Source organism: Phoxinus phoxinus (genome assembly GCF_949152265.1).
Source record: "Phoxinus phoxinus genome assembly, chromosome: 17".
NCBI lineage: Eukaryota > Metazoa > Chordata > Actinopteri > Cypriniformes > Leuciscidae > Phoxinus > Phoxinus phoxinus.
The window spans coordinates 18608083-18624446 of NC_136892.1; the positions used below are offsets into that span (position 1 = coordinate 18608083).

The 16364-nt window shown below is 37.3% G+C and overlaps 1 protein-coding gene across 10 annotated transcripts in view; it reads left to right on the forward strand.

The window, feature by feature from the left end:
• Positions 1 to 16364, forward strand: part of ncam1a (neural cell adhesion molecule 1a) — a 213535-nt gene that overhangs the window by 144823 nt on the left and 52348 nt on the right. For 4 of the 10 annotated variants that reach the window (XM_079586218.1, XM_079586214.1, XM_079586216.1 and 1 more), the window contains exons 5-9: positions 111 to 248; positions 1283 to 1400; positions 2277 to 2437; positions 4057 to 4289; positions 15699 to 15728. In XM_079586218.1, coding sequence (XP_079442344.1) covers positions 111 to 248; positions 1283 to 1400; positions 2277 to 2437; positions 4057 to 4289; positions 15699 to 15728 — 680 coding nt within the window. The remainder of the gene's footprint in view (positions 1 to 110; positions 249 to 1282; positions 1401 to 2276; positions 2438 to 4056; positions 4290 to 15698; positions 15729 to 16364) is intronic. The other 6 variants (XM_079586222.1, XM_079586219.1, XM_079586217.1 and 3 more) reach the window with 2 other exon arrangements.

Consider the following 16364-nt stretch of genomic DNA (forward strand, 5'->3'; position numbering starts at 1 on the left):
AATGAGAGGCTCGTTAACATGGTCTCCTTATCTTACTCAAGAGTAATTACAGTCTCATTTTGCTTCCTCTCTCACTTTTTCCTCTCTCTGTTTCTATCTCACACCTACAGTCCGTTTCAAGGTCTTAAACAACAACCACCTCCTGATCCGCGGCATCAAAAAGACAGATGAGGGTGACTACACCTGCGAGGGCCGCATCATGGCCCGAGGAGAAATCGACCTTAGGCTCATTAAGGTCATCGTCAATGGTGAGGACTCAATCTCAGAGCCACCTGCTCTTTTACCTCACATGGACACGGGAGCAGAGAGTCTATACACATTTACACCAATTGGACGGTTCTGATTTGGCAGTTGCATTTGAAAGCAGTACATATTAAATAAATAAATGAAGTGAAAAATGTATGCCAAAAAAAAGAAGAAAAAAATACAACATTTTGAAAAATAAACTTAATTCAATATTTTTCCATTGATTATAATCTTATTTTGCTTAAGTACATTTATTTTATAAGATTTTTAGATATTTGTTTTCTAGAAAACAATACATAAATGCTGTGTGTAATGGAATATGTTCTCCCAAAAAGAAGAATCTTTGATCTCCTTCAAGTCGTGCTGAGCACGTTAAAAAATAAATACGACCTCACGTTATGTCAATCATGCTTACACACTGCCTCCGAAACTTTCGTCCGTCATAAAAAAATTCAGAGCGGGTTAGATTTTCTGCGTTTTTCGCATCTTTAACAAGCATTTGAATGGTGTTTTGACAATTCATAGCCACCAAATGATGGATACGAAAAAACGCATGCGAATATTTCGGACTCAGTGTGCAAGGACCTTAAGAAAAAAGAGAAAGAGCTCCAAAATTGACAACGAACTACTATTAAAGTAGTCTAAATGCACTGTATTCCAAGAGTTCTGAAGCCAACCAATCACTTTATGTGACATACTGAAATTTTACTTTGTTATTTAGTGATGACTTGCTTCAGAAAACGTTATAATTTGTTATATATTTATAGTTTATGTACAGTTTATAAAAGCAGAGTACTCTTTTATCCAAAGCAAGCAAAGAAACAGAGCAATTCGTCAAGGAGCAAACAATATTCCTACTATGCAATGCCAGATTTATTTGGATTATTGGATTTATTTTGGATGGAGCTCCACAATAAAGGGAAATGAGCTCCACCAGAAAAAAAGAAGCATGTTTTTTTGTCAATTTTAGGTCATCTATATCTTTAAAGTCAGTATTTACCAGAATGTTCTTTTCACCTTTCTTGTTTTCTCCCAGTTCTGCCAAGTATCAGGACCCGCTACACTGAGCTTAATGCCACTGCAGACATCAACCAGGGCGTGACGTTGGCCTGTTACGCAGATGGCTACCCAGAACCCACCGTCACGTGGGCACGGTACGTGTCATTTCTCACCCACTCCTTTTTAGCAGCCCCTTTATCTGTCTTTGCCAAAACAGCACCGAAAAAGTTCAGCCAAATCTCTGTATTGAAAGCTAAGCTTTTCCTTGAATCCAGGGTTGGAGAGGGATCAGAGTTATTGGAGCTTGTAAACTAAAAGTGCTGTGAATGGCAGAGGCACCATTTCATCCTTTCAGCTGCCGTTAGCCGTGGCAGCTCAGGCAGCTGGCAGCTTTCAGTATGTCTTTAACTCAAAACTCCAGTGACTTCTTTAACCAAGTCGTGACTGGTGCGGGAATGAGAGGACAAGATTGCATCAGGTCTGAGCTTCGCCTCGGGAGAAGGAGGGATAAGAGCGCTCACCACAAACTCATTTATTTCAACTCCTTCACTGACAGTGCTGTCATTCGGGGGCCATTTGAAAATGTCGCTCAATTGCTGCTGTTACAAGCAAAAAGAACAGGTATTTGGATCCAAACTTTGCATGACTGATTTAGTGTCACATGGAAACATCGCACACAGCATTCTTCCAAGTAAAAAAGCCCATCAGCTTGATGTTTATGGCCTTCAGACATTATTTACAGCTTTTATATTGGCTCCGGGACAGGGACGTGTCAAGAAACCGAAGATGACAAAGCAGATCTGCTTATATTTTTCCAGCTTCTTCCTGGACTATCAGCATCATGAGAAGCTGTGCACTGCAGGATGAAGAATTCATTTCATGGGCAGGCACACTTTCTCTCTGTATTTTCTGGTGTGTGTGGAGATGCGGCATCATGTATTCATGACTTTGCTGGGCAAGTAACAGCTCGAAGGCCAAACAGTAAACCTATCCTCTCTTTCTTTCTCTCTCAATCTCTCTCTGTCCTGCAGAGGTAATATCGTGCTGGAATCCAATGAGAAGTACAGTCTGAATGAAGATGGGTCGGAGTTGACCATCAAAGACGTCAATAAGCTTGATGAAGGAGATTACCAGTGCATCGCTAGAAACAAGGCTGGAGAGAAGAGTGACGAAGTCGCACTCAGTGTGTTTGGTAAGTGAAAGAACTCTGCCATTACCGTTGGAGCTGAACTGAAAACAAGTGTTTACATACGAGTTACCAGGGAAATTTTCTCTTCATTAGGACCGTACAATAAATCAATTTAAAATCAAAATCGTGTTATGGCCTTGTGCGTTTATTGAGCCGTGAAATGTTGCAATATTCTTAAATGAATATCTAAACACTGTATGCACTGCGTGTTTCAAATTTGTGTCATCTATAATGTCGTCTACTACACTATGCATGCATTGGGCTCATGGTGTAGAGTTTTCAGCATCGCAGAGCAACTCTGCAAGTTACTATGCTAATCAAATGTAATGAAATGACACAGGCATTTTGTAGCATTTCATCAGAGAACAAGCAGCATATTAAAAACTATAGTGAACTTCACACTGAAAGGTCTTCCTTCAGTTTTATTCCAAAAAAAGGCTATACTTTGTGATAATTAAATATATTTTCTGTGTATGTTGTATAGTCAAATTTTAGTTGTTGCTGTTATTATTATTAGTAGTAGTACTACTAGTAGTAGTAGAAGTAGTAGTATTCTAATAGGATTAATAATAATTATTATTATAATTGTGTGTACAGTATATAAATAGTAAACTATAATACAGCATTATATATACATATATATATAGAGTGTATATATAAATGTACATCTTTATGTATAGTTCTGTATAATAGTTTACTATTTTATCATTATTATTATTATTAATCACTTATATAATTATTATTTATACTTATTATAATTATTTATATAAAGTGGTTTTACGATATTGCAGGGGGGCACCATTTACTATTAATAAAAAATAAAAAATAAAAATGTTAATATAAATTTGTGCCAAGCACTCTCAAATGAAAGCAAGAGTTTAAAGCTGTAATAATAGGAAACTGGCTAAACAGATTTGGCGAACGTTCCAGTGCGTATTTGTGCTCTGGGAAGTGTAAAATGTTTCCATTTAAAGCGTGCTTTTGCAGTGTTGTGCGATGTAGCCAATCATAGACATATCTGTTGATTTCTTGAATGCGATGGCCAATCAGACGTCTTTAAGTTAGTTAGAATCCTGAATATTGATGATGAATGTTGTTCATGTTAACTAGTTAACTAATGTTTAGTAGCTTCCTAGTTTATAGTTTAAGCACTGTTGAACCTGAGAGCTGATTTCAAGGCATCGTATGTTATCATTGATATCATATTTAAATGAATACAAGTTCTGAAATGTTTATGTCGCAGTTCAAAATGCAATCACAATATTTTTATTCCCCATCGTATAGACGTTTTCTCCAGCCACCATGGGCACTGCTTCAGAGCGCTTTGATTAGAGCCAATAAATAAATAAATTTAAAAATTAAGTAAATCAAAGTGCTACTCGACCGCATTCATTAAACAAAAGATCTTCTTTTGAATTATAAAAATAAAGCAATGTGTTGATTAAATATTGAAAATGCCCAGCTAGTGCGGCACTCTCATCTCATCAACTTAAGAGCACAGTTGTGGTATTACGACCATTGTAAAGGCTCAGTAATTGCACAAGAGAAAAATCATTGTTTGTTTTCCTTTAGGAGAGTCTCTGTAGTCTGTTTTGAGTTGTTGTTGTGTGTGTGTTCAACAGTGCAACCCAAGATCACATTCCTAGAAAACCAGACGGCCTCTGAATTGGAGGAGCAGATCACACTAACTTGCGAGGCCACAGGTGACCCCACTCCCAACATCATCTGGAGCTTCGGTCGTCGGGTCTTCACCGAGAATGAGCAGGTGCTGAGGTTGAGGGATCAGGGGTCAGTGGGCAAAAGGCTTGGTACTAAAGGTCTACGGCTCGAATATACCAGTTGGAACGATATAACGGTAGAAATTTGAATACATTTGACTATTATTTCTCTCATGGTTTATTTATGCTTTTGAGATTTTCTTATGGGGATTTATAATGGGGGTTTTCAAGTTATGAGTAAAATAAAGCCTGTGGTAAACAAAACTTGATGGTACTTTGACGGTTTTGTTAACACCTGCCAATGGTCAAATTCACCAGCCAAAAATATTTTTTACCAGCCGTGACAAAAACAGGCAGAAGTTATAAAATTGTAGATACAAGTGAAAATTCACAATCCTCTATTACATTTTTTGATATCACAGCTAAAACTACTAGCTTAACTAATATAAATTAAATAGCCTACATTTTTAAAGACAAGTAAACGGTCAGTAATAAAATAAGAACAAACAATCAAATTACAAGCAGTAGCACAAATAAATACAATAGGCTACAACAAAGATACAAATTAAATAAACAGTGCTCTTCAGGCAGGTTTAAAAGTTTTCAGGTACCAAAATTTAATAAATTAGGCTAATCAAATAAATAACACACCACTGCATAGTCTTCATATCCTTTTTAAAGTTCAAGAGTAGTGAGTGATTTATTTCTTTGTCCTGTGTTATTAGGATGCTGTCGCTTTAATTCAGACCGAATGCACGCACGGATTATGCGTTGTGTATAAAACCGACTATGTTTGCTAGGATCGCCTAGGCGGCTGTTTTTTGTTTTTGTTTTTACACATTGTTGAGTGAATTTGTCCATTTAAGTGCTGGAAGGCATGAGAGAGCTCAACTTTGCACGCTGTCTCACACGGCTTCCAGGGCGCGCGCTTTGGATCGGATGTTTAAACTTCAAACACAGCGCGTGAGTAACGAATTCCCTTTCGCGTGTTCCAGCGCTTATTTACATTGGCTGAAACTTTCGTGATGGTGCATATATGACCATGTACAGAGTGTTGTTCACGTTCACGTTGTTACAACATTGCATTGTTATAATTAAAAAAAAATGTTACTGGCCAACTGGTGAGAGTGACACACTGACACCGTTTCATTTAGGCCTACTGTACTCGCCAACGCTGATTTTAACACGCATGTGGCGCTTGGCGAGTGTTAATTTTAGGTCTTATCTATTTACTTATTTAAAACGTAGGCCTACATTTTAAAAAATTAACATTACTGCTTCGGAATTCTTCTCTATGGGTGTGTGTAATTTACGTTGTAGAACAAAACGTCAAAGTATGTTTACCACAGGCTTTTATTTTACACAAAAAAAAAACATTATAAAACCTCATAGGGAAATTTTGAAGGAGCCTCCTGTGAATTGGACATCTGGTTAATGACGTCTTTTTGATTTACCTCAGGAATTATTAAGTAACACCTGCAGCAACCATGCATTTATATCTATTAATCAAATATGGTTGCCAAAAAGGTTTCTAGTAAGCCATGGAAGCTGTACTGAAATGCCAAATGAAAGGCTTGTTTCAGAATAAAAGCAAACGTTTATCATGTTCGGTTAACAGAGAGAACTTTTTTTTTTTGCTTCATTTAAAATGAGTAATTCTGAGCAGCTAAATTATCTGATGAATATCATTTTTATAGCATCACCATTATTGATACGGTTCCATTAGTTATACACTACCTTTCAGAGGTTTGAGGTCAGTACAGATTATTTAAGATAATAATAGTTTTATTCAGCAAGGACATATTAAGATAATCAAAAGTGACAGTGAAGACATATAGGCTACCGGTATAATGTTACAAAAGATGCATTGGTGAGCATAAGAGACTTTTTACAAAATATATATATAAAATGTCTTACTCCACACTTTTGATCAGTGGTATTAGTTGTTTGTTTATTGATTATTATTCATGACTGTTAAGAAGAGTTTTTCAATAAAAATCTGTTTAGTGTATGTTTTCCACTAAAGTACAGATTGTGTGTAGCATATTGCTAATGACCAAAATGTAAAAAAAAAAAAAAAAAATCACCCCGATCAAAAGATGCAGCATTTTCTCTAAAGGTTCTACTACACATTTTTAGGAGTTCTCCTGATTTCTGTAGGCCTATGTTAGTGAGTAAAAGACTTTTGTCTCTCAGAAGCAGCAGGCTCACCAGTGCTCGGTCTCTCTGCCACTCCGCTCTGCTGGAGTCTGAACTTCTCTGATTTAGTCAAGCAGGCTATCTAATTAACAGCCTCAAAATACTCCATTTCAGTTCATATTTCATCATAGTACAGCGAGCAGGATTCATCGACAGCTGCTAAAAGCTCTTACTGCTTGATAGGGAGCCCCCCACCACTTCAAAATGTATTTCCTCTTCCCCTCTCTCAGAAAAACCTATCCTACATATCCAGTCTTAGCTAGGGAAATGCGAGGTCGTTTTTTAGTGGGTTTCGGCCGGCCTGTCACAGATCTCAGTAGGCAGGTGTGAAGTCCAGGCATGTTTACAAGTCTCTGAAGCCTCAAATCTTATTTTTTTTTGGTAATACTTTACATTAAGTGCAAATAGCCCGCCTTGTTGGCAGAGGCTATTTACACTAATTCCACACACTGACGTCTGGTTAAGCCACACAAAATTACGGAAGACGCTGCATTGTCAACACTCGCGTATAGGGAAAGGTGTGTGGCAGAACGTTTTGATGCAAATCGATCTGAGTTCGAATCCGCCTTTTGCTCGCTCTCGCTCTACTCCCTTTTCCCATCACATAGACCGGAAAGGCATTTATTTTCAATAGAAAATTTAGAAAATATTCGCAAAGTGGAAATATAGTGTCTAACGTGTGTTTAATAATAAAGTGTTTAGGGGTACTGGTGTAGGGAGGGCTTTATTGTCCATTTAATAAGTTGAATAAATATAATTTACACTCTAGGCCTAAAATATAATTTACACTCTAGGCCTATGTTATTATTGCATATCGTGTAATGTACAGTATCTGGCACTATTTATAAGTATAAACAGCATCTAACTATTTACACTTTTGCAATGAAAATACTGCTATTTTTACATAGTGTAAATATAATCGATTACTTTCGCACTTAGTGTAAATAGAATCTATTGCTATTTAAACTTAGTATAAATATCATACAGTATATAGGCTAGCTAAGAAAATATGCTGTTTTCACTTAGTGTATAGTGAAGTCATACTTTAATTATGCATCAAATCCACAAGGCATCATGGGAATTAATCCTTACATAAAATCCTGGTCACCCTTTTTTTATGCCAGCTGTACTTGGGAAGCGACCAGTTTTCTCTCCTCCTGCTGGTGGGCTATGTTGTGTAGGTGGACTATGAAAAATAACCTTATGTTTACGTGTACATCTGGCTCACTATGAAGATGATATTTGCGTTACAATAGCCCCCCAGATTGCATCCTTTCTTGTGTTTGCATTGTATTATCTCGGGCTAGTCAAGCCAATATTCATAGCTGTCAAAGAAAAACATTTCAGCTGTACAATGAAGGCTTTTTTAGTTTATGATCATTTTTATTGTTGGTCCTCCACTCAGAATGCCAGATGGATATGCTTTTTAAGGAATGATCATAGTCTTGCTGCTCTGAATTGATATTTGACTCTTGTGTGACTGATACTTCTCATGAGGGTTTTGCACTTGTAAGCAACTTGGTTACAAAAGTGGTTACATCCATTTGTGAATGTCCACTTAAAGGCTTTGTTTGATTATGTGATTTAGTTAATTTTGATGTTAGGACAGGACTTAAACTGTGTTTAAACAACCAAACACACTTAACCTTTTATTTTAGTACATATTATCTGGTATTTTAACTGGTCTAAGCAGGCCATTAGCTGATCCAAGGTTGTCGTCAGTACGTGGATCAGCAAATATGTTCCAAAAAAAAAAAAACTTAATCAAGTTGGTACTAGCTAGTATTTTGGTAAACCATCTTGACCAGCTCTTTGACTAGCTAATATCCAGCTTAGACCATCTAGAATCCAGCTACCATGTTCAAACTATATCAACCTGTATTTTCCGGCAGGGTTGTAGCATTCATTAGCGCTGATATTGTTGATATGCACTCGTCTCTCACCTCATCTCGTCACCTCTACAGGATGCAGTGAATTGATGCTTTTATTTTCCATTTCCTCACTTTCCTCCCAAGTATGATTCTTCCAGAAGAATTAAGTGTTAACACTCACAAAAAACAATGTTGATTAGGTACTAGCACGACAATTTGCATCAGAAAAGATTGTATGAATGTTCACACATATATGGTGTAAACAGGTTCTAAAATTAAAGTTGACGTAGTCTTTTCTTCTCTATTGGGACATACAGTATATTAGAGTCAAACGGCTTCTTGAACAAGAAAGAATGTAGGGCGGGACTTGATTTTGTCCATCAGGAATTGATTGGATCGTTGTGGTTTGCTATTGTGATGTCATGCGAGTCATCAGAGAAGAGATATCATTTCAGAAGGGAGAAGTTATTTTGAATAAATATGATGTGCATTTGAGTACATATGAATTAAAAAAAATGATGTGCACAGATACATTGTTTATAATAAATACAACAATATTCCATTCAAAATAATAATTGTCAATTTTGATGTTATGGTGACTTTAACAGTAACTGAAAATGTAAAACCAACATTAAAACGCATAATTAACAAAAAATTAATTCCATAGCTGTTCAAAAACGTCAACTGTCAAAAAAACGTATGTAAATATTTATAATTTAGTCTCATTTGCATTAAAAATATTTTCAGCAGTAAAAATATCTATGACCAGTAAATTTTGATCTTTGGCTGATAAGGATCAAAAAACGATACATTTGGAGCCTGTGTATGTAAGGGATAATCTACTGCTAGGTGTGCATTACATGATTTTATAATTTAGCTATTAAGTAGTGAAGCTATAGTATTGACAAAAGTTGCGGGGCAACATTGTCAATGAGTTTCATTCCTTCTGTATTTGTCTGTGTGTTCGCTGACTGCAACTACCTGTGCATTCAACAATTCCAACCAATGAGAATATGCTTATATATTTAGATGGCCACCCGAGGATTGCCTTAAGGTGAAATGCGCAGGTAGTGTGTAATGGGGTGTACATTAAGTCAATGGGGTCTCATCACCGCTCAATAAATGAAATGCGTGATATTTAATAGTAAGTGTGATCTGTGGTTATGGTCATGTAATGCAGAGTCCGAATAGCTTATATAACAGGAACACCACCTATGTAAAATCATTTCCATTGATTTTTTTTTTCTATATCTAAATAGGTCCTCGGATAGGCAAGAGAGCATGAGGGGTTCTCAATGTGAACAGCCTGTAATCTGTGAATGCGTTCAAGCTAGAGTGAACACATCATGTATACGCACAAATGATCGATCTGTGTCACTCCAGAGAACTCGTCCACATTCATGGTACTAGTAATGTGTATTATATGTAGCTAGTTTTATATTGCTATCCTTAATATTGGAAACAACCCAATAATTTCATTAAACATCTTACTTTTGTGTATTTTAGACAGGTTGGAGGTTATCTTAACTTTGAGACGTTTTTTTTTACAATTATTTTTAAGAACATTCCTTTCAGGAATACTTCTTAAATTGTGTCTTAAGCACATCTTAAGAAAAAAAGATAAGAACATTCTAAAGAAAAGATTTTGGGAATACAAAATACTCTCATATTTGTTCTTAAGTTAGAAAATAAGAAGAAAATAGCAGTTAAGAAGAATTTTATTCTCAAGAATGCTTCGTGAATCTTGCCCCAGGGCCTTTAGTAGGTGAGCTGGTGTATTAATACGGATGTGATGAATCCGGAGCATGTCAGCAGTCTACCTAAATCCTCTGTCTCTAATACGTGTCCTGTATTCCTAACCACAAATTTCCAGCATCTGAATGAGTCAGAAATGCACATAAACCTCAGAGAAGTCAGAAAGCTGTGACTACCAAATGAGCAATGTCTGAGTCGGACTGGAACAGATTGGTCTCCCCTGAACTCTACATGAAACTACATTATGGAAGATTCTCTGTCTGCTTTTTGTTCTGCCTGTTGGATGAAAAAGCCATGAGACTTCTAGCATGAGAGGTGGCACGTTCTGACATAAGAGGCACGTTTTTGATTATTCATCCAGAAGGAAAGGCCATTAAAAGTATAGCTAAATAAAAATAAAAAATGATGTTATTATTTGCTCCCCCTCACGTTGTTCCAAACCTTTACACTGTTTGGTTTTTCAACTGAACGCAAAATTAAAACTTTGATTCATTTTTCCATACATTGAGAGTTCATAGTGACCAATAGTGATCTGCCAAGCTCCTAAACAGACCAAATATACAATAAAATGATGACTGAAATTGCTATAAGCATACCTCAGTGCAAGTCATTATCCACTGATAATTTTCATATTCACTGCACCTAGAGAGCAGCTTTTAATACAAATATGGCACCAACACTGTAAACTATGTTTCTTAGGATTTTAGAATGGTTTCTGAAGGATCACATGACACTGATGACTGCTGAAAATTCAGCTTTGCCAGCACAGGAAAAGATTACATTTTAAAATATTTCACAATATTACTGTTTTTACTCTATTTTACTGTAATTTTGGACATAATACCCTAATATCTATAGAAGCTAGTTAAACATAATCTTGTAAAAAAAAAATACAGCTGTAGTCACTAGTCACTATGAACTGCCATTTTATGTGGAAAAATGTGTAAGAATGTGTTGAAAATTCTTTGTTTGTGTTGTACAGAAATAAGCAACAGCATATGGGTTTGGAACGACATGAGAGTGAGTAAAAAAAAGACAAAATTTGAATTTGGATGAGCTATCCCTTAAAAACAATAGTTACTCAGTGTTATGCATTAAAAATCACATGAGTCAAGGGACTTAACATTAAATGAAGATGAGGACGCTTCTGTGGAGTCGCTGTCCCTTCATTTATCATTTAAGCCGCTCTCTCTGGGACCTAGTGAGCTGTCCTTGACACTGTATGAATCATACAATCAAAAGAGGCATTTCAGGGCTGCTAGCTTATTGTGGAATCCAGTGCCAAGCTGGCCTTTCTCTAAGGATAGTCTGTTAATGGCACCCCTGCTGATCTGAGGTCAGCACGGTCCATGCTATGCTCTGCTAATGCTTTAAGCAGACTACACTGTGTCTATGCACTCAGAACCATTAACACGCACCCTGCCGGGATAACCATGTTGCACAGGCACCTGCAAAAAAAAACCTTTTAAGATTTGTTATTTCTCTCATATGACTGTAAAAGTTTATTTTCATGGACAGATAATCTCGCTGCTCTTTACAGATCAGTGTCATCCCGGGGCTGTTTATATGCATGCAGGGAGTAATAAGACAGAGGTTCTGTTTTAAAGGTCAACAGGAGAGTTCGTAACCAGGATTGTGTTTTAAGCGTAGAGGGTCGACCTGCCAAGATAGCAGAAGCAGGTGCCAAACACAAGGTTTTAACCCCTGTAACCTTTTGACAAGGTGTCAGTGGGCAAGTGATTAAATCAATAGTGGAATAAAGGATGTCAAGCCACTGTAAAACAAGAGTGCATTTCCGTGCAAAACTAAGGGGTATGGGGAAGGGGGAAGGCAGAGAAATTGGGATTCACCCTTAGTTGTCTAACAACATGTCAGTTATATTTTTTAAGTGTCATTTCCTGATGATATGCTACTGTCTGGTGCATATTTTGACAAAAAAATGGCTAGCACTTACTCCATCTCGCAAGTTATCTTGTTATTTTCTTTACAGTTTTCTATGCAAGCCTGTTACCACCTCATAATAAATACAAAAGGTGATAATGAGATACATTTTAAAATATTAAATCAAGTCACAGTAGTGAAACATAGGGGCAGATTTACTAACAGCTTGCTCCATTGCAAACCCTCTTTTGGTGTTAAAAAACTACTGTCAGGATTTACTAAAGACACACAGTGAAAAATTAGCGCTGAAAAGGCTATTTTTGCGGCTGACCTTATTGAATATGCATTTATAAGAGTTTCTCTTTCAGACACTCAATTTATGGAAGGATAGTATTTAAATTAATCGTGCAAGGTTATTTACTAAGGTTTGTGCTAGTCAATTGATTGATATTTGTGCTATTATTTACCACCCAAAAAAAGCATTTCTTAAACCAGGTGCTAATTTGCGCTGCTTTTGGTATTGCACCGGTCTTCTTGGGATTCATTATGGATCATTATGGAAATTAACTTTCCACTCCCATTTTTTCTGTGCTCTCATGCTAATTTGCCCTGTTTAGTCAATTTGGTCCAAAAAAAGACACATTGTGAAAAATAAAGTCACAATTGACCGTTCGCAAAACCCCGCCCTCGAACGGTTCTCGTCCAATCCTAGCTCAGCAACTGTAACTAAGGAGAAGGACCTCCGTCAAACATTCCGATTTCAGCAAGATAGTGAAACGATGCGCCTATGGCAGTGAGGTCTGCACGGGCTTAAAACTTGCTGTATTTTATGATTGCTTGCAACTATTATTAAAAAATAGGCTACATGTACAAACACCGCTTCACTATGGTTTCAGCGCGTCCTCTGATTGCAGTGTTGTGAGCGCGCGGGGGAGCACATGCGCAAAACAGTTTTGTAAAATGATATATGATCAAATAAAAATTATTGATATGTAATTTTACAAAACTGTTTTGTGGATGTGCTCCCGTGCGCTATTCTGTCTATACTTTCTGTCGTGCCCTGGAGAATATGTCAGCTGCATTACTCCAAAACCAATCACTTAATGTATGGATCTCAACCTAGCCATGGCTATGGTTCTCAATTGTTTGACTGGCGTAGTAACAATAACTAAGGGGCGTGGCTTTTGCGAACGGTCAATTAGAGCACAAATTCTGAGCATGGGACACCATACTTGGCTACACGCCACTTCACTTTCCCTTTAACTTTCAATTAGGATAAATAGTTAATAAGTAAAATTTTACTCTGAGGTGGAAACAGGCTTTCATAGTTTTTCATGCATTTATGCAAATTTCCTGTCAACTGTGAACCCTTCAGATATCAATCAAACTATTTAATCCTGTCTAAGTGGGCAGTATTTTGTCAGAATAAGCTGCAAAGTTGACCAGACAGATGCAGTTATTCAAAGTCTGGCTACATGAGACTACTTTAACTGTCATCCGACAAGCGACTCAATTGATTCACTCAGAGACAAAGACCTTGGTTTAAAAAATGCTGTGCTTTGTTCAAGTGAACCAAATGGTTTTAAATATTTAGCTGGAACTCAGCAGACTACAGTAGTTTCTTTAATCACAAATTATTCTGCTTGATCAGTGTCAGATTCCATAATGGATCCTGAAATCCCACTTATCTGCGACAGATTCCCAAACTGTGATTAGCGGTCGAAATAATAGAATGGTGCCTTCATGACGAGCAAGCTTTCATGGAATCGTTGTCATTCTGTCATAAGTCAAATGGGTAGGTTGTCTGCTATTCATGTCTGTTTGATTTATCAGTGGTTGGAGTCACGTCCTCAACAGCCTCTATTGTGAGTCATGCAAATTCTCTGCGATGCAATTCCAGATGGCAACGTCATTGATTGATTTCTGGTTAACAAATGAGTGGAAGGTATAAAAACCTTCGCTGAAAACTACTCATCACTGTCCCGTTCAAAGAATACAGGGATCTATGTTGTCAAATGGAAGAATGGCTCTCGTTAAGGCTCAAAGCTGCTGCCTGTGACTTATGGGACATAGACGAAATGAATGAGGTGATCACAGTTAGCATCACAGGCAGTAGATCTTGGACATATTGCTTTGGTGTACATCATTTCAAATGTATTCCTATTGTGTTATTAATTATTGATTGACTGCCATTATTGCTGTGGCATTTTGATGGATTGTGGGGTGGGGTGGGGGGTGGTCTGACCTTTCTCATCATTAGCAAGATCATATGCATGTCACCTGGATGTCTGAGCATCCACTCATGTTTGAGTCATATGATTTACTAGCCTGCAAATATCCTATATGTGTCCTTTTCCACCCAGTATGATTGTTGTTCAGGTTAAAAAATAAATTGTCACACTTGTTTTGACGATGTGCCTCTCGTCGTGTGTGACACAAGGTTAGTTCAAGGTCATATATATACATGGGTGACAATAAATGCATTGAGGGCAAGAAAAAAAATCAAGAGTTTTTTGTACATGCATCAGCAAATTATTCGCCGAAACTTTTAGAAAACGAGTTTGAGTTTGCTTGTTACTTGTTTATTTACCACCTTGTTTATTTACTCATTTAATTATTTAATTAAAGACCCCTGTGGTGAAAATCAAGTTTTTAATGTTGTTTATGTGTATGTGGTGTTGTTAATATGCTTTAAGGCAAATCATGTGCAAATTCATGTCAACACTATTGCTAAGTATTTTCTCCTTAAAACTGTAGTGAACCAAAGACAGTCTCAAAATTGCGGTGTGAAATCGCTGGTGTTTCTCAGATCAGAAACAAGAGGCGGGGCTAATTTGCATGTTTATAGAACCACATATACTTAATGAGGCAAGGGTGTAGAGTTACATTTAAGCTATTTTAAGGCATGAAGAAAACATTTTCAAGGAAAACACATTTAAATATGTAATTTTGGTGATCAAATTTAGTTTTAAGGGATACAATGATTGACTACAGGGGGGCTTTAATTTATTATCTCGGGAAATGACGCACACAAAATGTGAATCATTGTCCATCGTTTTGCGAGCAATTGGTGATAAAGAAAAATGGCATGTCGCAATATAAAAAATATTTTTCCATTTTAAACAATGATGGCGAGCCAGTCAAATAATCATGCATGCCCGTCCACTACGCCACTGTGAAGGGCTATACGGCATCAACGGCACCACCTGGCCCGGCATCAAAGCGGTTGACTGTTTTTTTTATCCAAATCCACATGAATGGCCCGTTCAATGTTCAGTAGCCTACTGCAATCTCCTGTCTCATGGTGTTTCTCATGTGTGTTTTCAGGCGGTGCAAGCAAGAAAAATTTCTTTCACACGATGCAGGGTTCATCGGCACAGTCAGGATTAACATAAAGAGGGTTCAGACGTTTACTAGACAGTAGACTAGCTTTGAACGGGCCATTCATGTGGATTTGGATCTCACTAAGGACGTGCGCTGTCTGTGAAGGCCTGACTAGCTGATGGCTCACATCAGGAAACTCCATGACAATAAATATGTAGCCCATGTATATACTGTATATTATATATACACACACACACACACACACACACACACACACACATAAACAAATACAAAATAAAAGTCAGTTTAATATTTAGAAGTATATTGCCTATGGGTATGGAACAATTACTAAAAATAAATTTGATTTGATTAAAGTCAAGTTGTCTTTGGAGCTTCACAAGCTGTCTGCTCTGAATAACGCGCATGTGTGATGCCTGTCTAATTGAGCGCTTGCTGATTTTTACGGCTTTTTCTCATTTCTGTCATGTTTTGCTTTACATGTATCTATCCTCCCAGGCTTCATGGACTCGACCTGAGAAACACAAGGTAGGGCTGCTTCAAACGTAGCCAGGATGCTCACTAATCCTAGCGAAGCCCTTTATCACTCTAGAACATCAAGTGTTGGCTCTCTTTCACCCTCGAAATCCTGTAGACACACACACCCACACACATCACATCTGATGAAATGGCATCCCTCGTCTACAATGGTTGTCATGTCATTTCTTTTCTTTATAGGCAGCATATTGCTCTTTTTTGGATAGCTTCTGTAAACAGAAATTGTGACAATCCTATTAGGTCTTTCTAAGCTGTGAAGTTTTTATTTCTTCTCATTTCTCAATAGAATAGCTGAGCCCTTTTTTTCCTTTACGAATTCCCCTCGGACAAACTTTCTCAAGGGACTGAGGAAGAGAATAAAGAGAGGGTGTTAAAGCAAGGGCTTCAAGCCTTGAAACATGCCAGGTACTTCTTTAGAGTATGAGCCAACACTCAGTGTTCTCCCATAGACTCAGACAGGGGAATGTAGCAGCACTAAAGGAGACACTAACACAGCTATAACCAACTCCAGCTTCAGACAGCACACGCTTCTGTTAACATAAATATACTAACCCTCACTTATGCCATACTAAAACTCATACGCCACATGTCAGAGATGAATACAATCATTTAAAAAGTCAACGTGAA